The following is a 22,153-nucleotide window of genomic DNA, read 5'->3' on the forward strand; positions in this document are numbered from 1 at the left end:
TGTTGTGTGTGGACACGGATAAGGTTAGGTGAGATGTACCCTGGAAAACCTTAGTGTAAAGGCTTAGTGTAAACGGGGCCTAAGAGACATATTTTGCAGATTTAATACTTAAATATATCGATCGGCAAAATACCCCAGGTATCAAGGACAACACCACACTTAAAACTCCATCCAAACAGCCCTGGTCCGAGCAGCTAGTTTGGGGGTCATCAAACTATTTTATGTGGTCTTAATACAGTCTGTAACTGTATCTACCAGTCAACATACCCCAATGATTAAAGATTACACAACATTTAAAATGCCCTCTAAACAGCCCTGGTCCGAGCAGCTAGTTTTGGGGTCATCAACCCTGTTTTATGTGGTGTTCATAACTAAATTACCTGGTTTGTTACTGTATCTATCGGTCAAAATACCCCAAGGATTAAGGAATACATAACAATTAAAATACCCTCCAAACAGCCCTGGTCCGAGCAGCTAGTCTAGAGGTCATCAACTCTGTCTTTGGGGGTGAACGTATGTACATTACTTGGATTGCTATCGATCAGTTCAAAAACACCCCAAAAAACACAATAATTAGGGATTACACCACACTTTAAATACCCTCTAAACAGCCCTGGTCCGAGCAGCTAGTTGGGGGGTCATCAAACTATTTTATGTGGTCTTAATACAGTCTGTAACTGTATCTACCAGTCAACATACCCCAATGATTAAAGATTCCACCACACTTTAAATACCCTCTAAACATCCCTGGTCCGAGCAGCTAGTTTGGGGGTCATCAAACTATTTGATGTGGTCTTAATACAGTCTGTAACTATCTACCAGTCAACATACCCCAATGATTAAAGATTACACAACATTTAAAATGCCCTCTAAACGGCCCTGGTCCGAGCAGCTAGTCTCGAGGTCATCAACTCTGTCTTTGGGGGTGAACATATGTAAATTACTTGGATTGCTATCGATCAGTTCAAAAACACCCCAAAAAACACAATAATTAGGGATTACAACACACTTTAAATACCCTCTAAACAGCCCTGGTCCGAGCAGCTAGTTTGGGGGTCATCAAACTATTTTATGTGGTCTTAATACAGTATGTAACTGTATCTACCAGTCAACATACCCCAATGATTAAAGATTACACAACATTTAAAATGCCCTCTAAACGGCCCTGGTCCGAGCAGCTAATCTAGAGGTCATCAACTCTGTCTTTGGGGGTGAACGTATGTAAATTACTTGGATTGCTATCGATCAGTTCAAAAACACCCCAAAAAACACAATAATTAGGGATTACAACACACTTTAAATACCCTCTAAACAGCCCTGGTCCGAGCAGCTAGTTTGGGGGTCATCAAACTATTTTATGTGGTCTTAATACAGTATGTAACTGTATCTACCAGTCAACATACCCCAATGTTTAAAGATTACACAACATTTAAAATGCCCTCTAAACAGCCCTGGTCCGAGCAGCTAGTTTGGGGGTCATCACACTATTTTATGTGGTCTTAATACAGTCTGTAACTGTATCTACCAGTCAACATACCCCAATGATTAAAGATTCCACCACACTTTAAATACCCTCTGAACATCCCTGGTCCGAGCAGCTAGTTTGGGGGTCATCAAACTATTTGATGTGGTCTTAATACAGTCTGTAACTGTATCTACCAGTCAACATACCCCAATGATTAAAGATTACACAACATTTAAAATGCCCTCTAAACGGCCCTGGTCCGAGCAGCTAGTCTCGAAGTCATCAACTCTGTCTTTGGGGGTGAACGTATGTAAATTACTTGGATTGCTATCGATCAGTTCAAAAACACCCCAAAAAACACAATAATTAGGGATTACAACACACTTTAAATACCCTCTAAACAGCCCTGGTCCGAGCAGCTAGTTTGGGGGTCATCAAACTATTTTATGTGGTCTTAATACAGTCTTTAACTGTATCTACCAGTCAACATACCCCAATGATTAAAAATTACACAACATATAAAATGCCCTCTAAACAGCCCTGGTCCGAGCAGCTAGTTTTGGGGTCATCAACCCTGTTTTATGTGGTGTTCATAACTAAATTACCTGGTTTGTTACTGTATCTATCGGTCAAAATACCCCAAGGATGAAGGATTACATAACAATTAAAATACCCTCTAAACAGCCCTGGTCCGAGCAGCTAGTCTAGAGGTCATCAACTCTGTCTTTGGGGGTGAACGTATGTAAATTACTTGGATTGCTATCGATCAGTTAAAAAACACCCCAAAAAACACAATAATTAGGGATTACACCACACTTTAAATACCCTCTAAACAGCCCTGGTCCGAGCAGCTAGTTTTGGGGGTCATCAAACTATTTTATGTGGTCTTAATACAGTCTGTAACTGTATCTACCAGTCAACAATGCCCTCTAAACATCCCTGGTCCGAGCAGCTAGTTTGGGGTCATCAACCCGGGTTTCTGGGGAAGGTATATTTAAATCAGCTATTTAGTTATCTATCGGTCAAAATACCCTAAGGGTTCAGGATGACAGAATACTTAAATGCTTCTCTAAACAACCCTGTTCAGAGTAGTCGGTTTAGGGATGCTAATGTGAGGTCGGATGCATTCAGTTTACCTCACAACTTGCCAATAATCTAAAAGGTAAACAAAAAAAATGTCTTTTTGAAAGACACACCAGAGAAATAATTAAGAAGTCCCTTTTCCGTAATATGTCCCCTTTAAACAAGTGGGTGCAGATATAGAATGGCATATATGCTGGGAATTAAGTCGAAGTGACATATTGTAATAGCCGTAGGGAGGGCACAGCCATGCGTGCGGCAAGTGACAAGCTGTCAGACGTACCGCCGCTTGATGGATTAGACGTGGAATCCGGTCTTCATAAATTGACTGGTGCTAAGGCGCAGAAATGGAAGCGCGCGGACCTCTGGCTTCAAGGAGCTAACAAGACCGCCCAGCGATTCCAATTCCTTTCACAATTAATATCTGACTGGGCGACGGGAAGTGCGTTCTACGGCGTCGGACAGGACTGAGAGGAGTTTTGGATGAGGGGTAGATTTAATTACAGAAGTGTACTTCCGACGGCAGCGCTGATGAGATCAAAGGGGAGGACGGGAGGCGGAGAAACGTAAAAAGATGGGCTTCGGCGGCATGAATCTGAGGTGGTGTTTTGGCGAGGGGGGTTAAGCGTGGTATGAATGAAGCAGATGCTGCGGGGAGAAGGAGTGTACTGTGCAGTGCGGAGAGTGATGGCTTGCCCGGTGCAGTAAGGGTGCCCCTCTACTGTTTGTAAAAACAAGACCATCACACTCGATCTTGCCGCTCCCGCCGGAGCCGAGCCTCCGGGCTGATTTATGGCCCGCAGACTGAATTGGCTCGCCGGGATGACAGCGGGACTCGGACTCCCCCCGGTGTGAAGTGCACCAGGCTGCCCGTCCGCGCCTCGGCTGGCCGAAGCCGTATAGTCGGGATTGACAACATGGACCGGAGACTCCGTGCTGTGCCACTTCCACATTTCCCGCATTGTCCTCCCCCTGTGATGCTTCTCTCGGCCTCATCAGGGCCCTGTAGTAACAATTTAGATTTAATCAATCTTTGCCGTGCGGCTGCCAGAATGGAAAATTAATATGGAGTGCAATTAGAAAACAGCCATTTCACTGTCACAGATACAATTAGACGCCACTTTGAGAGCAGGGAAGTGGATGCTATCGAGGAGCAAGTTTTAGGAGACACGACAAGGACACTCTTAAGGAATGTCTGAAGAAGCCCGGTGTATACACTGCAAAAAGTCTGTGTTCAAAAACAAGAATAAATAAATAAAAATGAGGGGTATTTTATTTGAACTAAGCAAAATTATCTGCCAATAGAACAAGACAATTTGGCTCGTCAAGACTTTCCAAAACAAGTAAAATTAGCTAACCTCAATGAATCCCAAAATACCTTCAAATAAGTATATTCTCACTAACAACAACTGCACTTTTTTTGGTAGAAAAAAAAAAAAAGAGACCTTTTTACTCAATATGTTGAAAAATATTCTTAAATTTAGATATTATCGGCCGATAAATGCGTTAAAATGTAATATCGGAAATTATCGGTATCGTTTATTTAAATTATCGGTATCGTTTTTTTTTTTTTTTAATTAAATCAACATAAAAAACACAAGATACACTTACAATTAGTGCACCAACCCAAACAACCTCCCTCCCCCATTTACACTCATTCACACAAAAGGGTTGTTTCTTTCTGTTATTAATATTCTGGTTCCTACATTATTGGGGGGTTAAATCACCAAAAATGATTCCCGGGCACGGCACCGCTGCTGCCCACTGCTCCCCTCACCTCCCAGGGGGTGATCAAAGGGGATGGGTCAAATGCAGAGGACAAATTTCACCACACCTAGTGTTTGTGTGACAATCATTGGTACTTTAACTTTAATATATCAATATATATCAATACAGTCTGCAAGGGATACAGTCCGTAAGCACACATGATTGTGCGTGCTGCTGGTCCACTAATAGTACTAACCTTTAACAGTTAATTTTACTCATTTTCATTAATTACTGGTTTCAATGTAACTGTTTTTATATTGTTTTACTTTCTTTTTTATTCAAGAAAATGTTTTTAATTTATTTACCTTACTTTATTTTATAATTTTTTTTTTAAAGTACCTTATCTTCACCATACCTGGTTGTCCATATTAGGCATAATAATGTGTTAATTCCACGACTGTATATATCGGTTGATATCGGTATCGGTAATTAAAGAGTTGGACAATATTGGAATATCGGCAAAAAGCCATTATCGGACATCCCTACTTAAATTAAGTAAATGCTAGTGCCATTATCTTGAAATAATGATATGCGCTCGGCATCATGATTTTTTTTTTCCTGCTTGAAATAAGAAATTATTACTTTAAAAAAGTAGTTTTATACTTGTGAGTGTTGATGACACAGCTTTGCATCAGTTGATATTCTAGTTTCAATCATGTTTTACTCAATATAGGTCATCAAATCTCAGCAACAAGCTGTAATATCTTACTGAGATCATTTAGGATCAAAACTCTTAAAACAAGTAAAACACTCTAACATAAAATCTGCTTATTGAAAAGAATGATCTTATCAGACAGAAAAAAAGCAAATATCACCCTTATTTGAGAAATTTAATCTTACTTAGATTTCAATTTTTGCAGTGTACTCTGGTGTTGCGCAACTTGCATAGGCTTGCGTGCACCTCCCAAAAATCCTAGGTTCGCAGAACGCAGAGCTGTGATTGGTCAGTTTTTGCCAAGGAGGCAACGCCCTTACGCTCAAAGGCAACGTCCTTACGGCCCGCTTGACACTCGTTCTGGCATGCACTGCAAAAACTGAAATCTAAATAAGATGAAATATCTCAAATAAGGGTGATATTTGCTTATTTTCTGTCTGATAAAATAATTCTTCTCACTAAGCAGATTTTATTTTAGAGTGTTTTACTTGTATTAAGTGTTTTGGTCCTAAATTATCTCAGTAAGATATGTCAGCTTGTAGCTGAAATTTGATGACCTATATTGAGTAAAACATGCTTGAAACTAGAATATCAACTGTTGCAAAGCTGTGTCATCAACACTCGTAAGAATAAAACTACTTTTTTAAAGTAAACATTTCTTATTTCAAGCATGTAAAAAAAAAAAAAAATGACTGACACAATTGTGTCTCATAATTAAAACAGATGACAGCCAAATGGACTTTGCTGTTTTATTTTCAATGAAACAATAGAAAACACGTACTCATATAGTAGTACAGTTGGCACAGTACAGTAAACTAACAGTTAATATTTAAACATTTAACATTTCAAACAATTTTGAACAGAAATAGTTCATGCACATTCAGATAAATTCTTCAGAATTACAATAAAAAACTATTTGGCCGGGGGCCGGGCTGTATATATGTGCACTAATTGACTGAAAGAGCACGCACTTGGTGCGATGATGTCATGTTATCCATGGAAAAATGCATTTTTAGACCCTATGATTTGCCTGAGCGGCTTGGAGACCCCGAGAGTAACAAGTGGTTGCCTTGTTGCCTTTCCATTAAGAACAATAAATTAGTTTTTAGTATAAGTTTGCTGGTTTCAAGAAATGTAATGCCGAGCTCATATCATTATGTCAAGATAATGGCTCTAGCATTTACTTCATTTAAGATTTTTCAACATATTGAGCAAAAAGGTCTTTTTTTTTCTATCAAGAAAAGGACTGTTGAACAACTTAAGCTGTACATCAAGCAAGAATGGGAAAGAATTCCACCTGAGAAGCTTAAAAAAATGTCTCTCCTCAGTTCCCAAACATTTACTGAGTGTTTTATTAAAAGGAAAGGCCATGTAACACAGTGGTGAACATGCCCTTTCTCAACTACTTTGGCACGTGTTGCAGCCATGCAATTTGAAGTAAATTATTATCTGCAAAATAAAAATGAGTTTGAACATCAAATATGTTGTCTTTGTAGTGCATTCAATTGAATATGGGTTGAAAAGGATTTGCAAATCATTGTATTCCGTTTATATTTACATCTAACACAATTTCCCAACTCATATGGAAACGGGGTTTGTATATGATAGGAGTAAACAAATATAGTAAAATAGTAGAGCGCAGTCAGGAACATGTATGGTAGACGATCTTCAATAAAGCTTACATGGAAACAAAGAAGTGTATTTTTTTTTTCTATTCAAAAAGCATCTCAATCACCTTTTGTTCTCTTCGTTGTCGGTGAAAAGTCGCCTTTTCAAACACCGGGTTTAGATTTGTTGAAGCAGCTTTGGTTTGATAGGGTTTTCATTTGAAAGGCTGAAGAAGAGAAAAGTGTCAAGTCAATGGAAAGCCAAACGTGCGACATATCAAGCTTTAAATTGCTCTTAATTATTCCCTTCCAAGGCGACGGCCACGTACCGTCAAGCATCAATTTTCATATGACAAGCACAATCGGGGCGAACGCCACAGCGAAAGAAAACGAAATGTCAGTGCGAGAGAAGGAATACAAAGAAAAAAAAAAAAGGTACTTTGGAGCTCAAAAGTGGCAGCCGTTCTCGCTAAAGTGATTTATCACGCCGCAGTTGCCGTCGCGAGTTCTTTTTCGGGTTCATCACGCTGTGATAACTGACTGAACTGTGTCATCCTCGCATGTCCCCCCATGCCTGGGGACCGCAGCTAGAAGAAGGAAACTTCCATCTCTCCTGTTTAAAAGGAACCTTCTAAAATGACCACCTGTGTCGTGCATGACGTCACTGTTATGCAACATGTTGTACTCGTTTTCTCCCACACACAAACATCCCCACGGCAAGGCGGGTGGGGGAAACGTTGTGCTACGGCGGATTTAGCGACGAGCACGTTTAGGGGTTCCTCAAATCTCCATGCCAGGAACTTTAGACGTCTTCATCAGACTGAGAGGGCGGGATGGGATTTCTTCGGCGCGCTGAGAAACTTCAAGAAGAAACGGCAGCAAACATTGGGAAACTACAAACCAAAAACATGTCTGCAGCTACCAAGAGATTTGACAAGATATTTAATGTTCAAACTGAGAAACAAAATATCATTAATATATAAATATATATTATTTACAAATGTATAAATGAAAAATAATTTGCGTTTACAGGGTATATGAGTGCACGGCACACTCACTAGCTGTATAGACACTGCACTTATACTGTGTTGGTGTTTCATTAGTCAGTCATCTACTACCTGCAAATAAAATAATTAGCAAATGTACAAAACCCAAAACCGGCAAAGTTGACACGTTGTGTAATTCGTAAATAAAAACTGAATTCAATGATTGGCAAATCCTTTTCAACTTATTATCAATCGAATAGACTGCACAGACAAGATACTTAATGTTTAAACTCATAAACGTAATTGTGTTTTGCAAATAAACATTAACTTAAAATTGAATGGCAGCAACACTTTGCAAACAAGTTGGCACAGGGGCATGTTCACCACTGTGTTACATGGCCTTTCCTTTTAACAACACTCAGTAAACGTTAGGGAACTGAGGAGACCAATTTTTGAAGCTTTTCAAGTAGACTTATTTCCCATTTTTGCTTGATGTACAGCTTCAACAGTCCGGGGGTCTCCGTTGTGGTATTTTAGGCTTCATATTGCGCCACACATTTTTAATGAGAGACAAGTCTGGACTACAGGCAGGCCAGTCTAGTACTTGCACTCTTTTACTACGAAGCCACACTGTTGTAACACGTGGCTTGGCATTATCTCGCTGAAATAAGCAGGGGCGTCCATGATAACGTTACTCGGATGGCAACATATGTTGCTCCAAAACCTGTATGTACCTTTCAGCATTAATGGTGCCTTCACAGATGTGTAAGTTACCCATGTCTTGGGCCCTATATACACCCCCATACCATCACAGATGCTGGCTTTTGAACTTTGTGCCTATAACAATCCGGATGATTCTTTTCCTCTTTGGTACGGAGGACACGACGTCCACAGTTTCCAAAAACAATTTGAAATGTGGACTCGTCAGACCACAGAACACTTTTTCCACTACAAACTAAAAACATGTCTGCAGCTACCAAGAGATATGCTTTGTGGAGGTACTCCATATGTACTCCGTGACGCCTTGCTACAGTTTTTGTGCCATGACTGCACTGAAAAGGTACCAAACCATGACGCCAACACACGGTCAGCAACTCGCGGAGCTTTTTCAAAAATGTATGAAAAAAGGGGAAAAAAAACCCGTCCTAATTGTTAGAAATCCCACTGTTGATATTAAACATGCTAAACTGATGAAAGTATTTGGCCAGCGCCGTTTTGTCCTACTAATTTTGGCGGTTCCTTAACTCACCGTAGTTTGTTTACATGTTAAAGTTAAAGTGCCGATGATTGTCACACACACACTAGGTGTGGCGAAATTATTCTCTACATTTGACCCATCACCTTTGATCACCCCCTGGGAAGTGAAGGGAGCAGTGAGCAGCAGCGTTGGCCGCGCCCGGGAATCATTTTTGGTGATTTAACCCCCAATTCCAACCCTTGGACTATATTTAGTATGTATGTATGTACAGTATATATTTATAGGTGTGTACATAGTCTTTGGTATGACTTGAACTCACAATCCAACTTTCTCCGACGCTGCCACAGAAAGATGTGTTTTATGCCACTCCTTTGTCTCATTTTGTCCACCAAACTTTTTATGCTGTGCGTGAATGCACAAAAGGTGAGCTTTGTTGATGTTATTGACTTATGTGTAGTGCTAATCAGACATATTTGCCCTGATGATGGAAAGGCATTGATAACTCCATGGAATGACATCCTGTTCTCGTCTGTCGTCTGACTCTTGAAGCTGATTGGCCGCTTTTTTTTTTCTTTCTGAATACCGGCGATCAGCAGGAAGCGCCTCCACTGTGTGACAGCCGTTCGCCTCAGTTTGCTCATTTTCCTGGCAGAATCGGAGAAGATTGTGTTTTGTCCGAGGTCATTTTTTAGATTCCAATTCGTTCTCTCTCGATTTGTCTCAGCTCTTTTGGAGAAACATCTGCCTTTTTTCAAGCCGTACGCACGGGCAGGATGTGCGAGCGATAATGGCGTTCATGACAATGCCCTTTACAACCCCACTTGCTCTCTCTTGCAGCCCCCAAAGGAACCGAGATTGGGGGGGGGGGGGGTTTAAGAAAAAGCAAGAAAAAAAAAGCGCACTGACTGCCTGGAGTGCCTGACTGGAAGCATACAAACTTGTGTGTTTGCCTTTGTGCCCGTAGGCTTTTATGCCGAGGCAAATTGCTGCAGGCTACATTATTCGCAGGAAACGACGTTAATTACCAAGAGAGAAGTGTGCGAATCTTGTGAATTTCTCCTAAAAAAAACAGACATTTTAACTGAAAATGGATTTTTCAATTGGGCAAATGAGAGGAACGTTACGGAGAAAAAGTGTACACGTTAATTCAAAGAAATAAATAAGAGATAAAGACATCTGCACAGAACCAGGATTCTTGTAATGGGCTGTAAATATTGAGCTATGGGGAATCTTCTTTCGCTTATCCGAGGTCGGGTCGCGGGGGCAGCAGCCTAAGGAGGGAAGCCCAGACTTCCCTCTCCCTAGTCATTTCGCCCAGCTCCTCCCGGGGGATCCAGACACGTTCCCAGGCCAGCCGGGAGAGATAGTCTTCCCAACGTGTCCTGGGTCTTCCCCGTGGCCTCCTGCCGGTCGGACGTGCCCGAAACACCTCCCTAGGGAGGCGTTCGGGTGGCATCCTGACCAGATGCCCGAACCACCTCATCTGGCTCCTCTCCATGTGGCGAAGCAGCGGTTTTAGTTTGAGCTCCTCGGATGACAGAGCTTCTCACCCTATCTCTAAGGGAGAGAAACTCATTTCGGCCACTTGTACCCGTGATCTTGTCCTTTCGGTCATAACCCAAAGCTCATGACGATAGGTGAGGATGGGAACGTAGATCGACCGGTAAATTGAGAGCTTTGCTTTCCGGCTCAGCTCCTTCTTCACCACAACGGATCGATACAGCGTCCGCATTACTGAAGATGCCGCACCAATCCGCCTGTCGATCTCACGATCCACTCTTCCCTCACTCGTGAACAAGACTCCGAAGTTCTTGAACTCCTCCACTTGGGGCAAGATCTCCTCCCCAACCCGGAGATGGCACTCCACCCTTTTCCGGGCGAGAACCATGGACTCGGACTTGGAGGTGCTGATTCCCATCCCAGTCGCTTCACACTCGGCTGCGAACCAATCCAGTGAGAGCTGAAGATCTTGGCCAGATGAAGCCATCAGGACCACATCATCAGCAAAAAGCAGAGACCTAATCCTGCAGCCACCAAACCGGATCCCCTCAACGCCCTGACTGCGCCTAGAAATTATGTCCATAAAAGTTATGAACAGAATCGGTGACAAAGGGCAGCCTTGGCGGAGTCCAACCCTCACTGGAAACGTGTCCGACTTACTGCTGACACTGATCATACAGGGAGCGAACCGCCACAATCAGACAGTCCGATACCCCATTTTGACCAATAGAAAAGATATGAGGAATCATATGGCGCCGTTTGTTACGGTTTACCTGACACACGAAACGTGACTAGTGGGGGGTTTGCACTATCCACGTTTGCTGCAAGACAGCAGCAGAGTGTTCATTATCTTTAAATGTGTTTTGTGGAAATTCCAACTTTGACCCCAGCGTCAGTCGCTTTCCATCATTTTCAGCAGACTGTATTGCAAAATGAATAGCCCCATCCCTCTTCCTCTCACGCGAGATCCACTTAGAAATGGGGCCATACACAACAATAAATCTGATTAAAAAAATGTTTGTTTTTAAGAGAATCTTGGCAAGCTGTACTCCAGTACTTTTGTAGATCTGGCGCAGCTGCGTCCGCATGTTGTTCGCCATTGATCCTACTAGTGTTGTCCCGAAACCAATATTTTGGTACCGGTACCAAAATTATTTCGATACTTTTCAGTATTTTTCTAAATAAAGGGGACCACAAAAAAATGGCATATTGGCTTTATTTTAACCATAAATCTTAGGGTACATTAAACATATGTTTCTTATTGTGTCACGACTTGGTCCTGGGTGTTTGCTTTTCCGGAAGGCAACAGAAAGTTGGCTCGCGCGAGACGGGAATGTGAGTGCATATTTTATTTAATATATCAAAAAAAAAGAAAAGTGCGCACAATGGTGGAGGTACAAAACTATGCTATTGAAAACAAAACTTGCACATAGGCAGAAACTGTGAACAATGAAACAAAAACACTAACTGTGGCATTAATAAACAAAAACTTACTTGGCATGGACTATGACGTGCGCAGAGGTAAACAGAGTGTGACAGGGGTATGAATCCGGATGTCGCCAGAAAGACAAACTGAAAACAATGAACTTAAATACTACAGACATGATTAGTGAAAACAGGTGCGTGACTCAAAACATGAAACAGGTGCGTGATGTGACAGGTGAAAACTAATGGTTGCTATGGTGACAAAACAAACAAAAGTGCACAAAAAGTCCAAAAACAAAACCCAACATGACTAAAACAAAACATGATCACACAGACATGACATATTGCAAGTTTGTCCTCAAATAAAATAGTGAACATACAAGACAACTTGTCTATTAGTAGTAAGTAAACAAACAAAGGCTCCTAATTTAGCTGCTGACATATGCAGTAACATATTGTGTCATTTATCTACCTATTATTTTGTCATTATTAAGGACAAGTGGTAGAAAATGAATTATTAATCTACTTATTCATTTACTGTTAATATCTGCTTACTTTCTCTTTTAACATGTTCTATCTACACTTCTGTTAAAATGTAATAATCACTTATTCTTCTGTTGTTTGATACTTTACATTAGTTTTGGATGATACCACAAATTTGGGTATCAATCCGATACCAAGTAGTTACACGTCATATTCAAAGTCCTCATGTGTCCTGGGACATATTTTTTGAGTTTATAAACACAATATAAATAAAAAAACAAACGAAAGACGATATATCGATCTAATCATAGTAGTATTGACTAGATACGCTCCTGTACTTGGTATCATTACAGTGGAACACCAATGGCGTTTGGTTACACTTTTCAGAGGCGGTATAGTACCGAAAATGATTCATTAGTATCACGGTACTATACTAATACCGGTATACCGTACAACCCTAGATCCTACCCACCCCCCAAACTTGACAAAAAGTCAAAAAGTTGGACATTTGCCTCAAGCTTCCATCCTTTCCTCGACATGTCTCCATTTGTTGTCGGTTCAGGCCCGCAGGTTCCTCTCTGAGTCACATGATTAGGAACCTAGTCCATGAGGTGACACTCCACAGCACTGGTATCAGCTCCTATTGACAGTTTACCTCCATCCCCTGTCAAACTGGTCATATGCGATGCTTTTCAGGCTCACCTTACCCACGGACTAAGACCTGACCACCACAAACAGGGTCGGGTTAAATCAAAGACCCGGCATTATCGCGGGGGTTTTCCCGAAATCAACCTGCTATTGTAGCTCCAATAAATGGCATTTTATTGTGATTACATTTTTTGGGAGGCCTTCTGATTGGATCCCACTTGGCCGTACAAAACCCCCCCAGTTACATACCCCGAGTCTGCTTGATTGCCGCCAGTGCAGCTCCAATCAGAGGCCATGCAAATGTCATTTCACACTGCGGAAAATACATTTAATTGTTTTCCTGTGAAATGACATGCTCCAGTATCCATGCTGATTAGGAAGGTGAAAAATCATTTGCGTTTACAGGGTATATGAGTGTACGGCACACTCACTAGCTGTATAGACACGGCACTGATACGGTGTTGGTGTTTCATAATGGTCGGTCATCTTATACCTGCAAATAAAATACAAACCCTGTTTCCATATGAGTTGGGAAATTGTATTAGATGTAAATATAAACGGAATACAATGATTTGCAAATCCTTTTCAACCCATATTCAGTTGAATATGCTACAAAGACAACATATTTGATGTTCAAACTGATAAACATTTTTTTTTTTGCAAATAATCATTAACTTTAGAATTTGATGCCAGCAACACGTGACAAAGAAGTTGGGAAAGGTGGCAATAAATACTAATAAAGTTGAGGAATGCTCATCAAACATGTATTTGGAACATCCCACAGGTGAACAGGCAAATTGGGAACAGGTGAGTGCCATGATTGGGTATAAAAGTAGATTCCACAAAATTCTCAGTCATTCACAAACAAGGATGGGGCGAGGGTCACCACTTCGTCAACAAATGCGTGAGCAAATTGTTGAACAGTTTATGAAAAACCTTTCTCAACCAGCTATTGCAAGGAATTTAGGGATTTCACCATCTACGGTCCGTAATATCAGAATCAGAATCAGAATCAGCTTTATTGTCATTACGCAAGGTAACGAGATTGAGGCCATTCCATACAGTGCGATGTGTGCATGCTAGAAAAACAATGTGCAAATATATAAAAATATAAAAATATAAAAATATATATAATATATATAAAATATATATAATATAATATCATCAAAGGGTTCAGAGAATCTGGAGAAATCACTGCACGTAAGCAGCTAAGCCCGTGACCTTCGATCCCTCAGGCTGTACTGCATCAACAAGCGTCATCAGTGTGTAAAGGATATCATTACATGGGCTCAGGAACTCTTCAGAAACCCACTGTCAGTAACTACAGTTTGTCGCTACATCTTTAAGTGCAAGTTAAAACTCTCCTATGCAAGGCGGAAACCGTTTATCAACAACACCCAGAAACGCCGTCGGCTTCGCTGGGCCTGAGCTCATCTAAGATGGACTGATACAAAGTGGAAAAGTGTTCTGTGGTCTGACAAGTCCACATTTCAAATTGTTTTTGGAAACTGTGGACTTCGTGTCCTCCGGACCAAAGAGGAAAATAACTATCCGGATTGTTATAGGCATATCCGCACTCATTTACTACCCGGCCACGCTGTTGTAACACGTGGCTTGGCATTGTCTTGCTGAAATAAGCAGGGGCGTCCATGATAACGTTGCTTGGATGGCAACATATGTTGCTCCAAAACCTGTATGTACCTTTCAGCATTAATGGTGCCTTCACAGATGTGTAAGTTACACAGGCCTTGGGCACTAATACACCCCCATACCATCACTGATGCTGGGTTTCGAACTTTGCGCCTATAACAATCCGGATGGTTCTTTTCCTCTTTGGTACGGAGGACACGACGTCCACAGTTTCCAAAAACAATTTGAAATGTGGACTCGTCAGACCACAGAACACTTTTCCACTTTGCATCAGTCCATCTTAGATGAGCTCGGGCCCAGCGAAGCCGGCGGCGTTTCTGGGTGTTGTTGATAAATGGCTTTGGCTTTGCACAGTAGAGTTTTAACTTGCACTTTCAGATGTAGCGACAAACTGTAGCTACTGACAGTGGTTTTCTGAAGTGTTCCTGAGCCCATGTGGTGATATCCTTTACACACTGATGTCGGTTTTTGATGCAGTACCGCCTGAAGGATTCAAGGGTAAGGGGATTCAATGTTACGTGCAGTGATTTCTCCAGATTTTCTGAACCTTTTGATGATATTTCGGACCGTAGATGGTGAAATCCCTAAATTCCTTGCAATAGCTCATTGAAAAATGTTGTTCTTAAACTGTTCAACAATTTGCTCACGCATTTGTTCACAAAGTGGTGACCCTCGCCCCATCCTTGTTTGTGAATGACTGAGCATTTCATGGAATCTACTTTAATACCCAATCATGGCACCCACTTGTTCCCAATTAGCCTGTTCACCTGTGGGATGTTCCAAATAAGTGTTTGATGAGCATTCCTCAAGTTTCTCAGTCTTTCTTGCCACTTGTGCCAGCTTTTTTTAAACATGTTGCAGGCATCAAATTTAAAACGAGTTAATATTTGCATAAAGTTTTCCAGTTTGAACGTTAAATATCTTGTCTTTGCAGTCTATTCAATCCATCACTGATAGAAATCAATCATCTTCAAAAGCAGCTTTCCATCAACTCAACACGTTTTAATCCATCCTGTCAAGTATTCCAACAATGTTTGGAAATGCTTCCCCCTTGAAGATAAGGCAGACTGCCGACGCGAGCTCGTATTCACCCCAGCGTACAGTGTCATTACGTATTAATGAGTCGGTGCCAGATGACGGACTCATAAGAGCGGGAGGAACCCGAGCGACGACACCGGAACCTGTCTGCTGCCTCTTTGTGTGATATCTGATCGCCTCGCTTCATCCGCCCCTGCCACTGAGAACAACAACAACAACTAATTACAAGGAACTGATAAGAGTTGTGAGCATGCTCATTTGCATAGAAATTATAGTCCGGATATATGGCAAAAATACTGCACTTGCAAAGTATGTTGTCATTTTCTGGAGTGGAGTCTTCCAAATCTGGAGAATACTTGAAATAATGTACCTTGTTTTTTCCGAGACTGTTCAACAAGTTCAACATTTTTTTTATTTTATTTTATTTTTTACTTTTATTTAGAAGGAATAAATATGCATATTTGCTAAGAATAGTAAGATATATTGTGAGTGAGTTAATTTATTTTGGAACATGTTAAAAAATCTCGAGCACACTATTGCTAAAATAAATATATGTCCCAAAGATGAATTAATACCAAACTTAAAAAGACAGAAATACATTTGTATTGATATTAACAAAAGTTGTTCAAGGGGAGTTTTAGTAAATATCTTTAATTTCTTCTTCGGTTCTTAATTTTTTTATCCTATTGTTTTTATTAAATTTTATGCTCTTATTAGTACTATTATGATTACTATTGTATGCTTTTATTTCATTTCATATTTAATTATTTGTATTTCATTTTTGCAGTACACACATAATAGTAGTAATAATATATATATGTACATGAATATATATATATATATATTTATATATATATTTATATATATATATATATATATACACACACACACACACACACACATACATATATGTATATATGTACATAAATATATATACACATATATATATAAGATGCTGTGAGAGGCGGGTGGGACCTGATATTCAGCTGGGAATGACTAAAATAGTAAATAAACACAAGACATATATATACTCTATTAGCCACAACACAACCAGGCTTATATTTATTATGCCACAAATTAATCCCGCATAACAAACACCTCCCCCATCCCGTCCATATAACCCGCCAATGCAACTCAAACACCTGAACAACACACTCAATCCCACAGCCCAAAGTATTGTTCACCTCCCCAAAGTTCATACAACACAAATATTTCCCCAAAGTCCCCAAAGTTACGTACGTGACATGCACATAGCGGCACGCACGTACGGGCAAGCGATCAAATGTTTGGAAGCCGCAGCTGCATGCGTACTCACGGTACCACGTCTGCATATCAAACTCAATAGTCCTCCTGGTAAGAGTGTCTGTTGTTCCAGTTCTCCACAGGCCAATGGTAAAGCTTGACTGTCATCTTTCGGGAATGTAAACAATGAAACACCGGCTGTGTTATCCGGCACAACAGTCAGGGGGTGCATTCTACGGCGGGGGTGCGTTATTCGGCACAACACCTGCCGCAATACACCGCTTCCCACCTACAGCTTTCTTCTTGGCTGTCTCCATTGTTTACTGAACAAATTGCAAAAGATTCACCAACACAGATGTCCAGAATACTGTGGAATTTTGCGATGAAAACAGACGACTTAAAAGCTGGCCACCATGCTGTCCCAAAATGTCCTCTACAATCCGTGACGTCACGCGCAGGCGTCATCATACCGAGACCTTTTCAGCAGGATATTTCGCGCGGAATTTAAAATTGCACTTTAGTAAGCTAACCCGGCCGTATTGGCATGTGTTGCAATGTTAAGATTTCATCATTGATATATAAACTATCAGACTGCGTGGTCGGTAGTAGTGGGTTTCAGTAGGCCTTTAAGGACACAACGGTTGTGACGAGGTTGGTGAAGGTGGGGATCGAACCACGAACCCTCAGGTTGCTGGCACGGCCACTCTCCCAACTGCGCCACGCCGTCCCCCAAAATAACGATCCTGTCTCGTTTTCTCATTGACTGAAAGTTATCTTGACACATCCAACAAAGTTATTTTCTGTGTTTTCTAGGCGGCGATCCCGCCGAGGGCTTCCACTGCCAAGACGAGTGCCGCATCCTCGGACACTCGGACCGCTGCTGGATGCCGCGCGTCCCCATCCCGGCGCGCGTCAAGTCGCCCGAGCACGCCCGCAACGTCATCGCCCTGTCCATCGAGGCCACCACGGTGGACGCCCCCCACTACGAGGACGGCACGGCGAAAAGGACTTTTGCCACCTTCGGCAAGGACGGCCACGAGGACGCGGAGCGGGGCGACGCCAAGGGGAAGCGGACTCAGGAGCCGCAGGTGTGCAGCCCCAAGGCCAACGGCGGGGCGGTGCGCGAGGCCGGCAACGGGCGGGAGGCGGCCAGCCCCGTCACCTCCCCCGTGCACCTGAAGAGCCCGGCGGCCAAGCCCTCGTCCGCCTACAACACGCTGAAATGCCGCGACGCCGAGCGCATCGCCAACCACAGCCTGCTCCGGCAGCCGGAGGGGAAGGACAGTGAGCCGTCTGTGCGGGAGATCAACACGCTTCTCCACGACTGCCGCGACAAGGAGTCCCCCGGCAGCAAGCGCTTGAAGGACATCGTCCTCTAGCCCGCTTCCGCCGCCCCTTTCACGCAAACTCACCTATAAATAAATATATATATCCTGCAATAGCCGTGAGGAGCGTGGGACCAGACCAGACATTGGCAGTCTGCAACGTCCAGGAGTGTGCTGCAGCTGGTTGTGTGCTCATGCCAAGGTAGTGGATGTGGCTTTGTCGTAGTCGCTGTACTTCCCCCGACCCCGTTTTCGCCTTTGATTTCTCCCCGTTTTTCCGCCAACCGGACAGGCAAGGTTGGCGTCGACTGCACGGACGTTGGCTCTCGGAGCTCGCCGGCCCTGACGCCAAAGCAGGACAAGGCGTGGACCACGGCAGCATACAGATATGCCTTTCCCCCCCCCCACGACTTTTCTATCACCGTTAAATATTGGCCTTCTTTGGTTTTTGCAGTCCCCCGCTGCCAAAATCGGCGTTCCTTTTTGTATAGTGAGCTCTGTCGACGTGAGGGGGAAAAAAAAAGACGCGGATCAGGGAAAAGCTCTCCGAGATCCGAAAAACGGACGGACCTGGCCGGACCGCGCCACGTCTTGATTGTAGCCTCCGGTCTCGTACCCTATTTTCCGACTTTTGGACTACGGGGCTAGGTTTAGAAGGGGATCGTCACTCTTGTCTTGCTCTGTGGAACTCTTTATCATTTTTATTAACCTGTTGTAACGTGACAATCCCTTTAAATGTTTGCTTTTAACAAATTGAAAAGATAATAAACATAAACATTGGTGTTCGACTGAAGCTACGGTAGCGTTTGTTACACAAACACAAAATTGAAAAAAATGCCAAAATATATTTTATAAATAATTTAAAAAATGTATAATGAGAATATTTAATGATGTGTAGTTATTCTATGAGTAAGTTATACTTGAAATTAACTTGCTTTTTTGTTCTTTGCTTTTATATTGAACCTCTTTTGTTTTGAAAATGAACTGTTTTTGGGTTGTTTTGTTTTTTTAGTTTACTGTGTTACCTCCCCCCCTGGAAACTGTTGACTTGTTGTAAAGAGTTTCTCATTGGTCAGTTCTTGTGCCATCAAGTTTCTGTGTGGGCTACTAGAAAATGTAAAAAAAAAAAAAAAATGTAAAAAAAAAAAAAAAAAAAAAAAAAAATTCTATTTCCGCACCAATTAATGTGTCAGTTCAATGAGCTTAGAGTGAGATGGCAAAAGAAACCAAAAAAATGAATAAAAGATCGCACATCTTGAATATGGGGTTCCACCAGGCGCCTTACTTAGCCCCAGACAAGTTTAGGAAAAACTTTTAATTTCTAAACCTTCAACCTTTTTTTTGTTTTTTGTTTTCTCCATCTGTGTTGAGTTTGATATATAAAGTTTTGACCATAGTGATATAAACACGACTGCCCGCCCAGCCCTTTCAAAAGCGGCGCAGCAGGCGAGGAAAAACGGTGTCATTCTGGAACGAGGCCTGCAGCACATGATGTGCGTTTTTTATGTTGCTTTGCGGTAAATGATGTACAACGTGGAACATGTGACTGGAAGTAAACGGACTGCACACATACTAAAAACAAACAAACAAAAAAAAACTAGATCTTGTAGCTGAATGTTTTGCTGGTCTCACCCTTGGCTTCTGGCAAAATGAACATCGGAATAATCACTGAATGTATACAGCAGCTTATAATTAAACTATTAAATGTGCTCTGCTTGGTTTCTGGTCTTTTCTGCACACACACACACCAAGTCCAAAAGAAGAAAAAGTCCAGTGTGCTCATTAGGAGACAATGTCTGCGCTTCAAGCCACTGAGTGGGCATTTTCCCTCGGCAATGCAGCGCTTTACATCAAGGAAGCTGCTGGTGGGAGGAGCCGGAGAGTCGGATTCTGTGGCGTCGTTACTGGAACGCTTCATGAACTCAAACTTTGCGAGAAGCAACACATTGCCAGATAAACCTGAGAGCTCACCCAAGGCCAATTTAACAAGTACTTGAAGGGGGACTGCACTTCTTTTTTTTTTGGAATGTTGCCTATCGTTCACAATCATTATGAGGGACGAGAAAGATGAGGCATCTAGGAGTCACTGTTGTAGCCTTCAAAGCCTCTAAAACCACTTCAAAACCCTCCATCAACATTTTTTATACACACTGCAAGTATATATATAATGTAGTAACAGACACAATATGTAATATGTACAATATACACACTGCAAGTATATATATATATATATATATATATATATATATATAGATAGTAACAGACACTTTCATAACAATATGTAATATGTACAATATACACACTGCAAGTATATATATAATGTAGTAACAGACACCTTCGTAACAATATGTAATATGTACAATAAACACACTGCAAGAATATATATAATGTAGTAACAGACACTTTCATAACATGTAATAGGTTTTATATACACACTGCAAGTATATATATAATGTAGTAACAGACACTTTCGTAACAATATGTAATATGTACAATATACACACTGCAAGTATATATATAATGTAGTAACAGACACCTTCATAACAATATGTAATAAGTACAATATACACACTGCAAGTATATATAATGTAGTAACAGACACCTTCGTAACAATATGTAATATGTACAATATACACACTGCAAGTATGTATGTAGTGTAGTAACAGACACCTTCATATTAATATGTAATATGTTTTATATACACACTGCAAGTATATATATAATGTAGTAACAGACACCTTCGTAACAATATGTAATATGTTTTATATACACACTGCAAGTATATATATAATGTAGTAACAGACACTTTCATAACAATATGTAATATGTTTTATATACACACTGCAAGTATATATATTTATAATGTAGTAACAGACACCTTCATAACAATACGTAATATGTACAATTTACACACTGCAAGTATATATATATATAATGTAGTAACAGACACTTTCATAACAATATGTAATATGTACAATATACACACTGCAAGTATATTTATAATGTAGTAACAGACACCTTCATAACAATATGTAATATGTACAATATACACACTGCAAGTATATATATAATGTAGTAACAGACACCTTCATAACAATATGTAATATGTTTTATATACACACTGCAAGTATATACAGTCGCGATCAAACATTTACATACACTTGTAAAGAACATAATGTCATGGCTGTCTTGAGTTTCCAATAATTTCTACAACTCTTATTTTTTTGTGATAGAGTGATCGGAGCACATGTCACAAAAAACATTCATTCACAGCTCAATTTTTGTTTCATCTGACCACAGAACTTTCCTCCAGAAGGTCTTATATTTGTCCATGAAACAAAATTGAGCTGTTTGGCCACAATACCCAGCAATATGTTTGGAGGAGAAAAGGTGAGGCCTTTAATCCCAGGAACACCACTTCTACCGCCAAGCGTGGTGGTGGTAGTATTATGCTCTGGGCCTGTTTTGCTGCCAATGGAACTGGTGCTTTAAATGGGACAATGAAAAAGGAGAAATACCTCCAAATTCTTCAGGACAACCTAAAATCATCAGCCTGGAGGTTGGGTCTTGGGCGCAGTTGGGTGTTCCAACAGGACAATGACCCCAAACACACGTCAAAAGTGGTAAAGGAATGGCTAAATCAGGCTAGAATTAAGGTTTTAGAATGGCCTTCCCAAAGTCCTGACTTAAACGTGTGGACAATGCTGAAGAAACAAGTCCATGTCAGAAAACCAACAAAGTTAGCTGAACTGCACCAATTTTGTCAAGAGGAGTGGTCAAAAATTCCACCAGAAGCTTGTGGATGGCTACCAAAAGTGCCTTATTGCAGTGAAACTTGCCAAGGGACATGTGACCAAATATTAACATTGCTGTATGTATACTTTTGACCCAGCAGATTTGCTCACATTTTCAGTAGACCCATAATAAATTCATAAAAGAACCAAACTTCATGAATGTTTTTTGTGACCAACAAGTATGTGCTCCAATCACTCTATTACAAAAAAAATAAGAGTTGTAGAAAGTATCGGAATTTCAAGACAGCCATGACATTACCGTATGTTCTTTGTGGTTAGAGGGTCCGCCC

At 41.2% G+C, this 22,153-nt stretch overlaps 1 protein-coding gene across 4 annotated transcripts in view; it reads left to right on the plus strand.

The window, feature by feature from the left end:
- Window positions 1-19,774, plus strand: part of pcdh19 (protocadherin 19) — a 184,119-nt gene extending 164,345 nt beyond the window's left edge. For all 4 annotated transcript variants that reach the window (XM_061976702.1, XM_061976703.1, XM_061976699.1 and 1 more), the window contains exon 5: window positions 17,558-19,774. In XM_061976702.1, the coding sequence (XP_061832686.1) occupies window positions 17,558-18,123 (566 nt within the window). In that variant the 3' untranslated portion in view covers window positions 18,124-19,774. The remainder of the gene's footprint in view (window positions 1-17,557) is intronic.
- Window positions 19,775-22,153: the final 2,379 nt, after the last annotated feature.

Source organism: Nerophis lumbriciformis, linkage group LG16, assembly GCF_033978685.3.
Source record: "Nerophis lumbriciformis linkage group LG16, RoL_Nlum_v2.1, whole genome shotgun sequence".
NCBI classification, from domain to species: Eukaryota; Metazoa; Chordata; class Actinopteri; order Syngnathiformes; family Syngnathidae; genus Nerophis; species Nerophis lumbriciformis.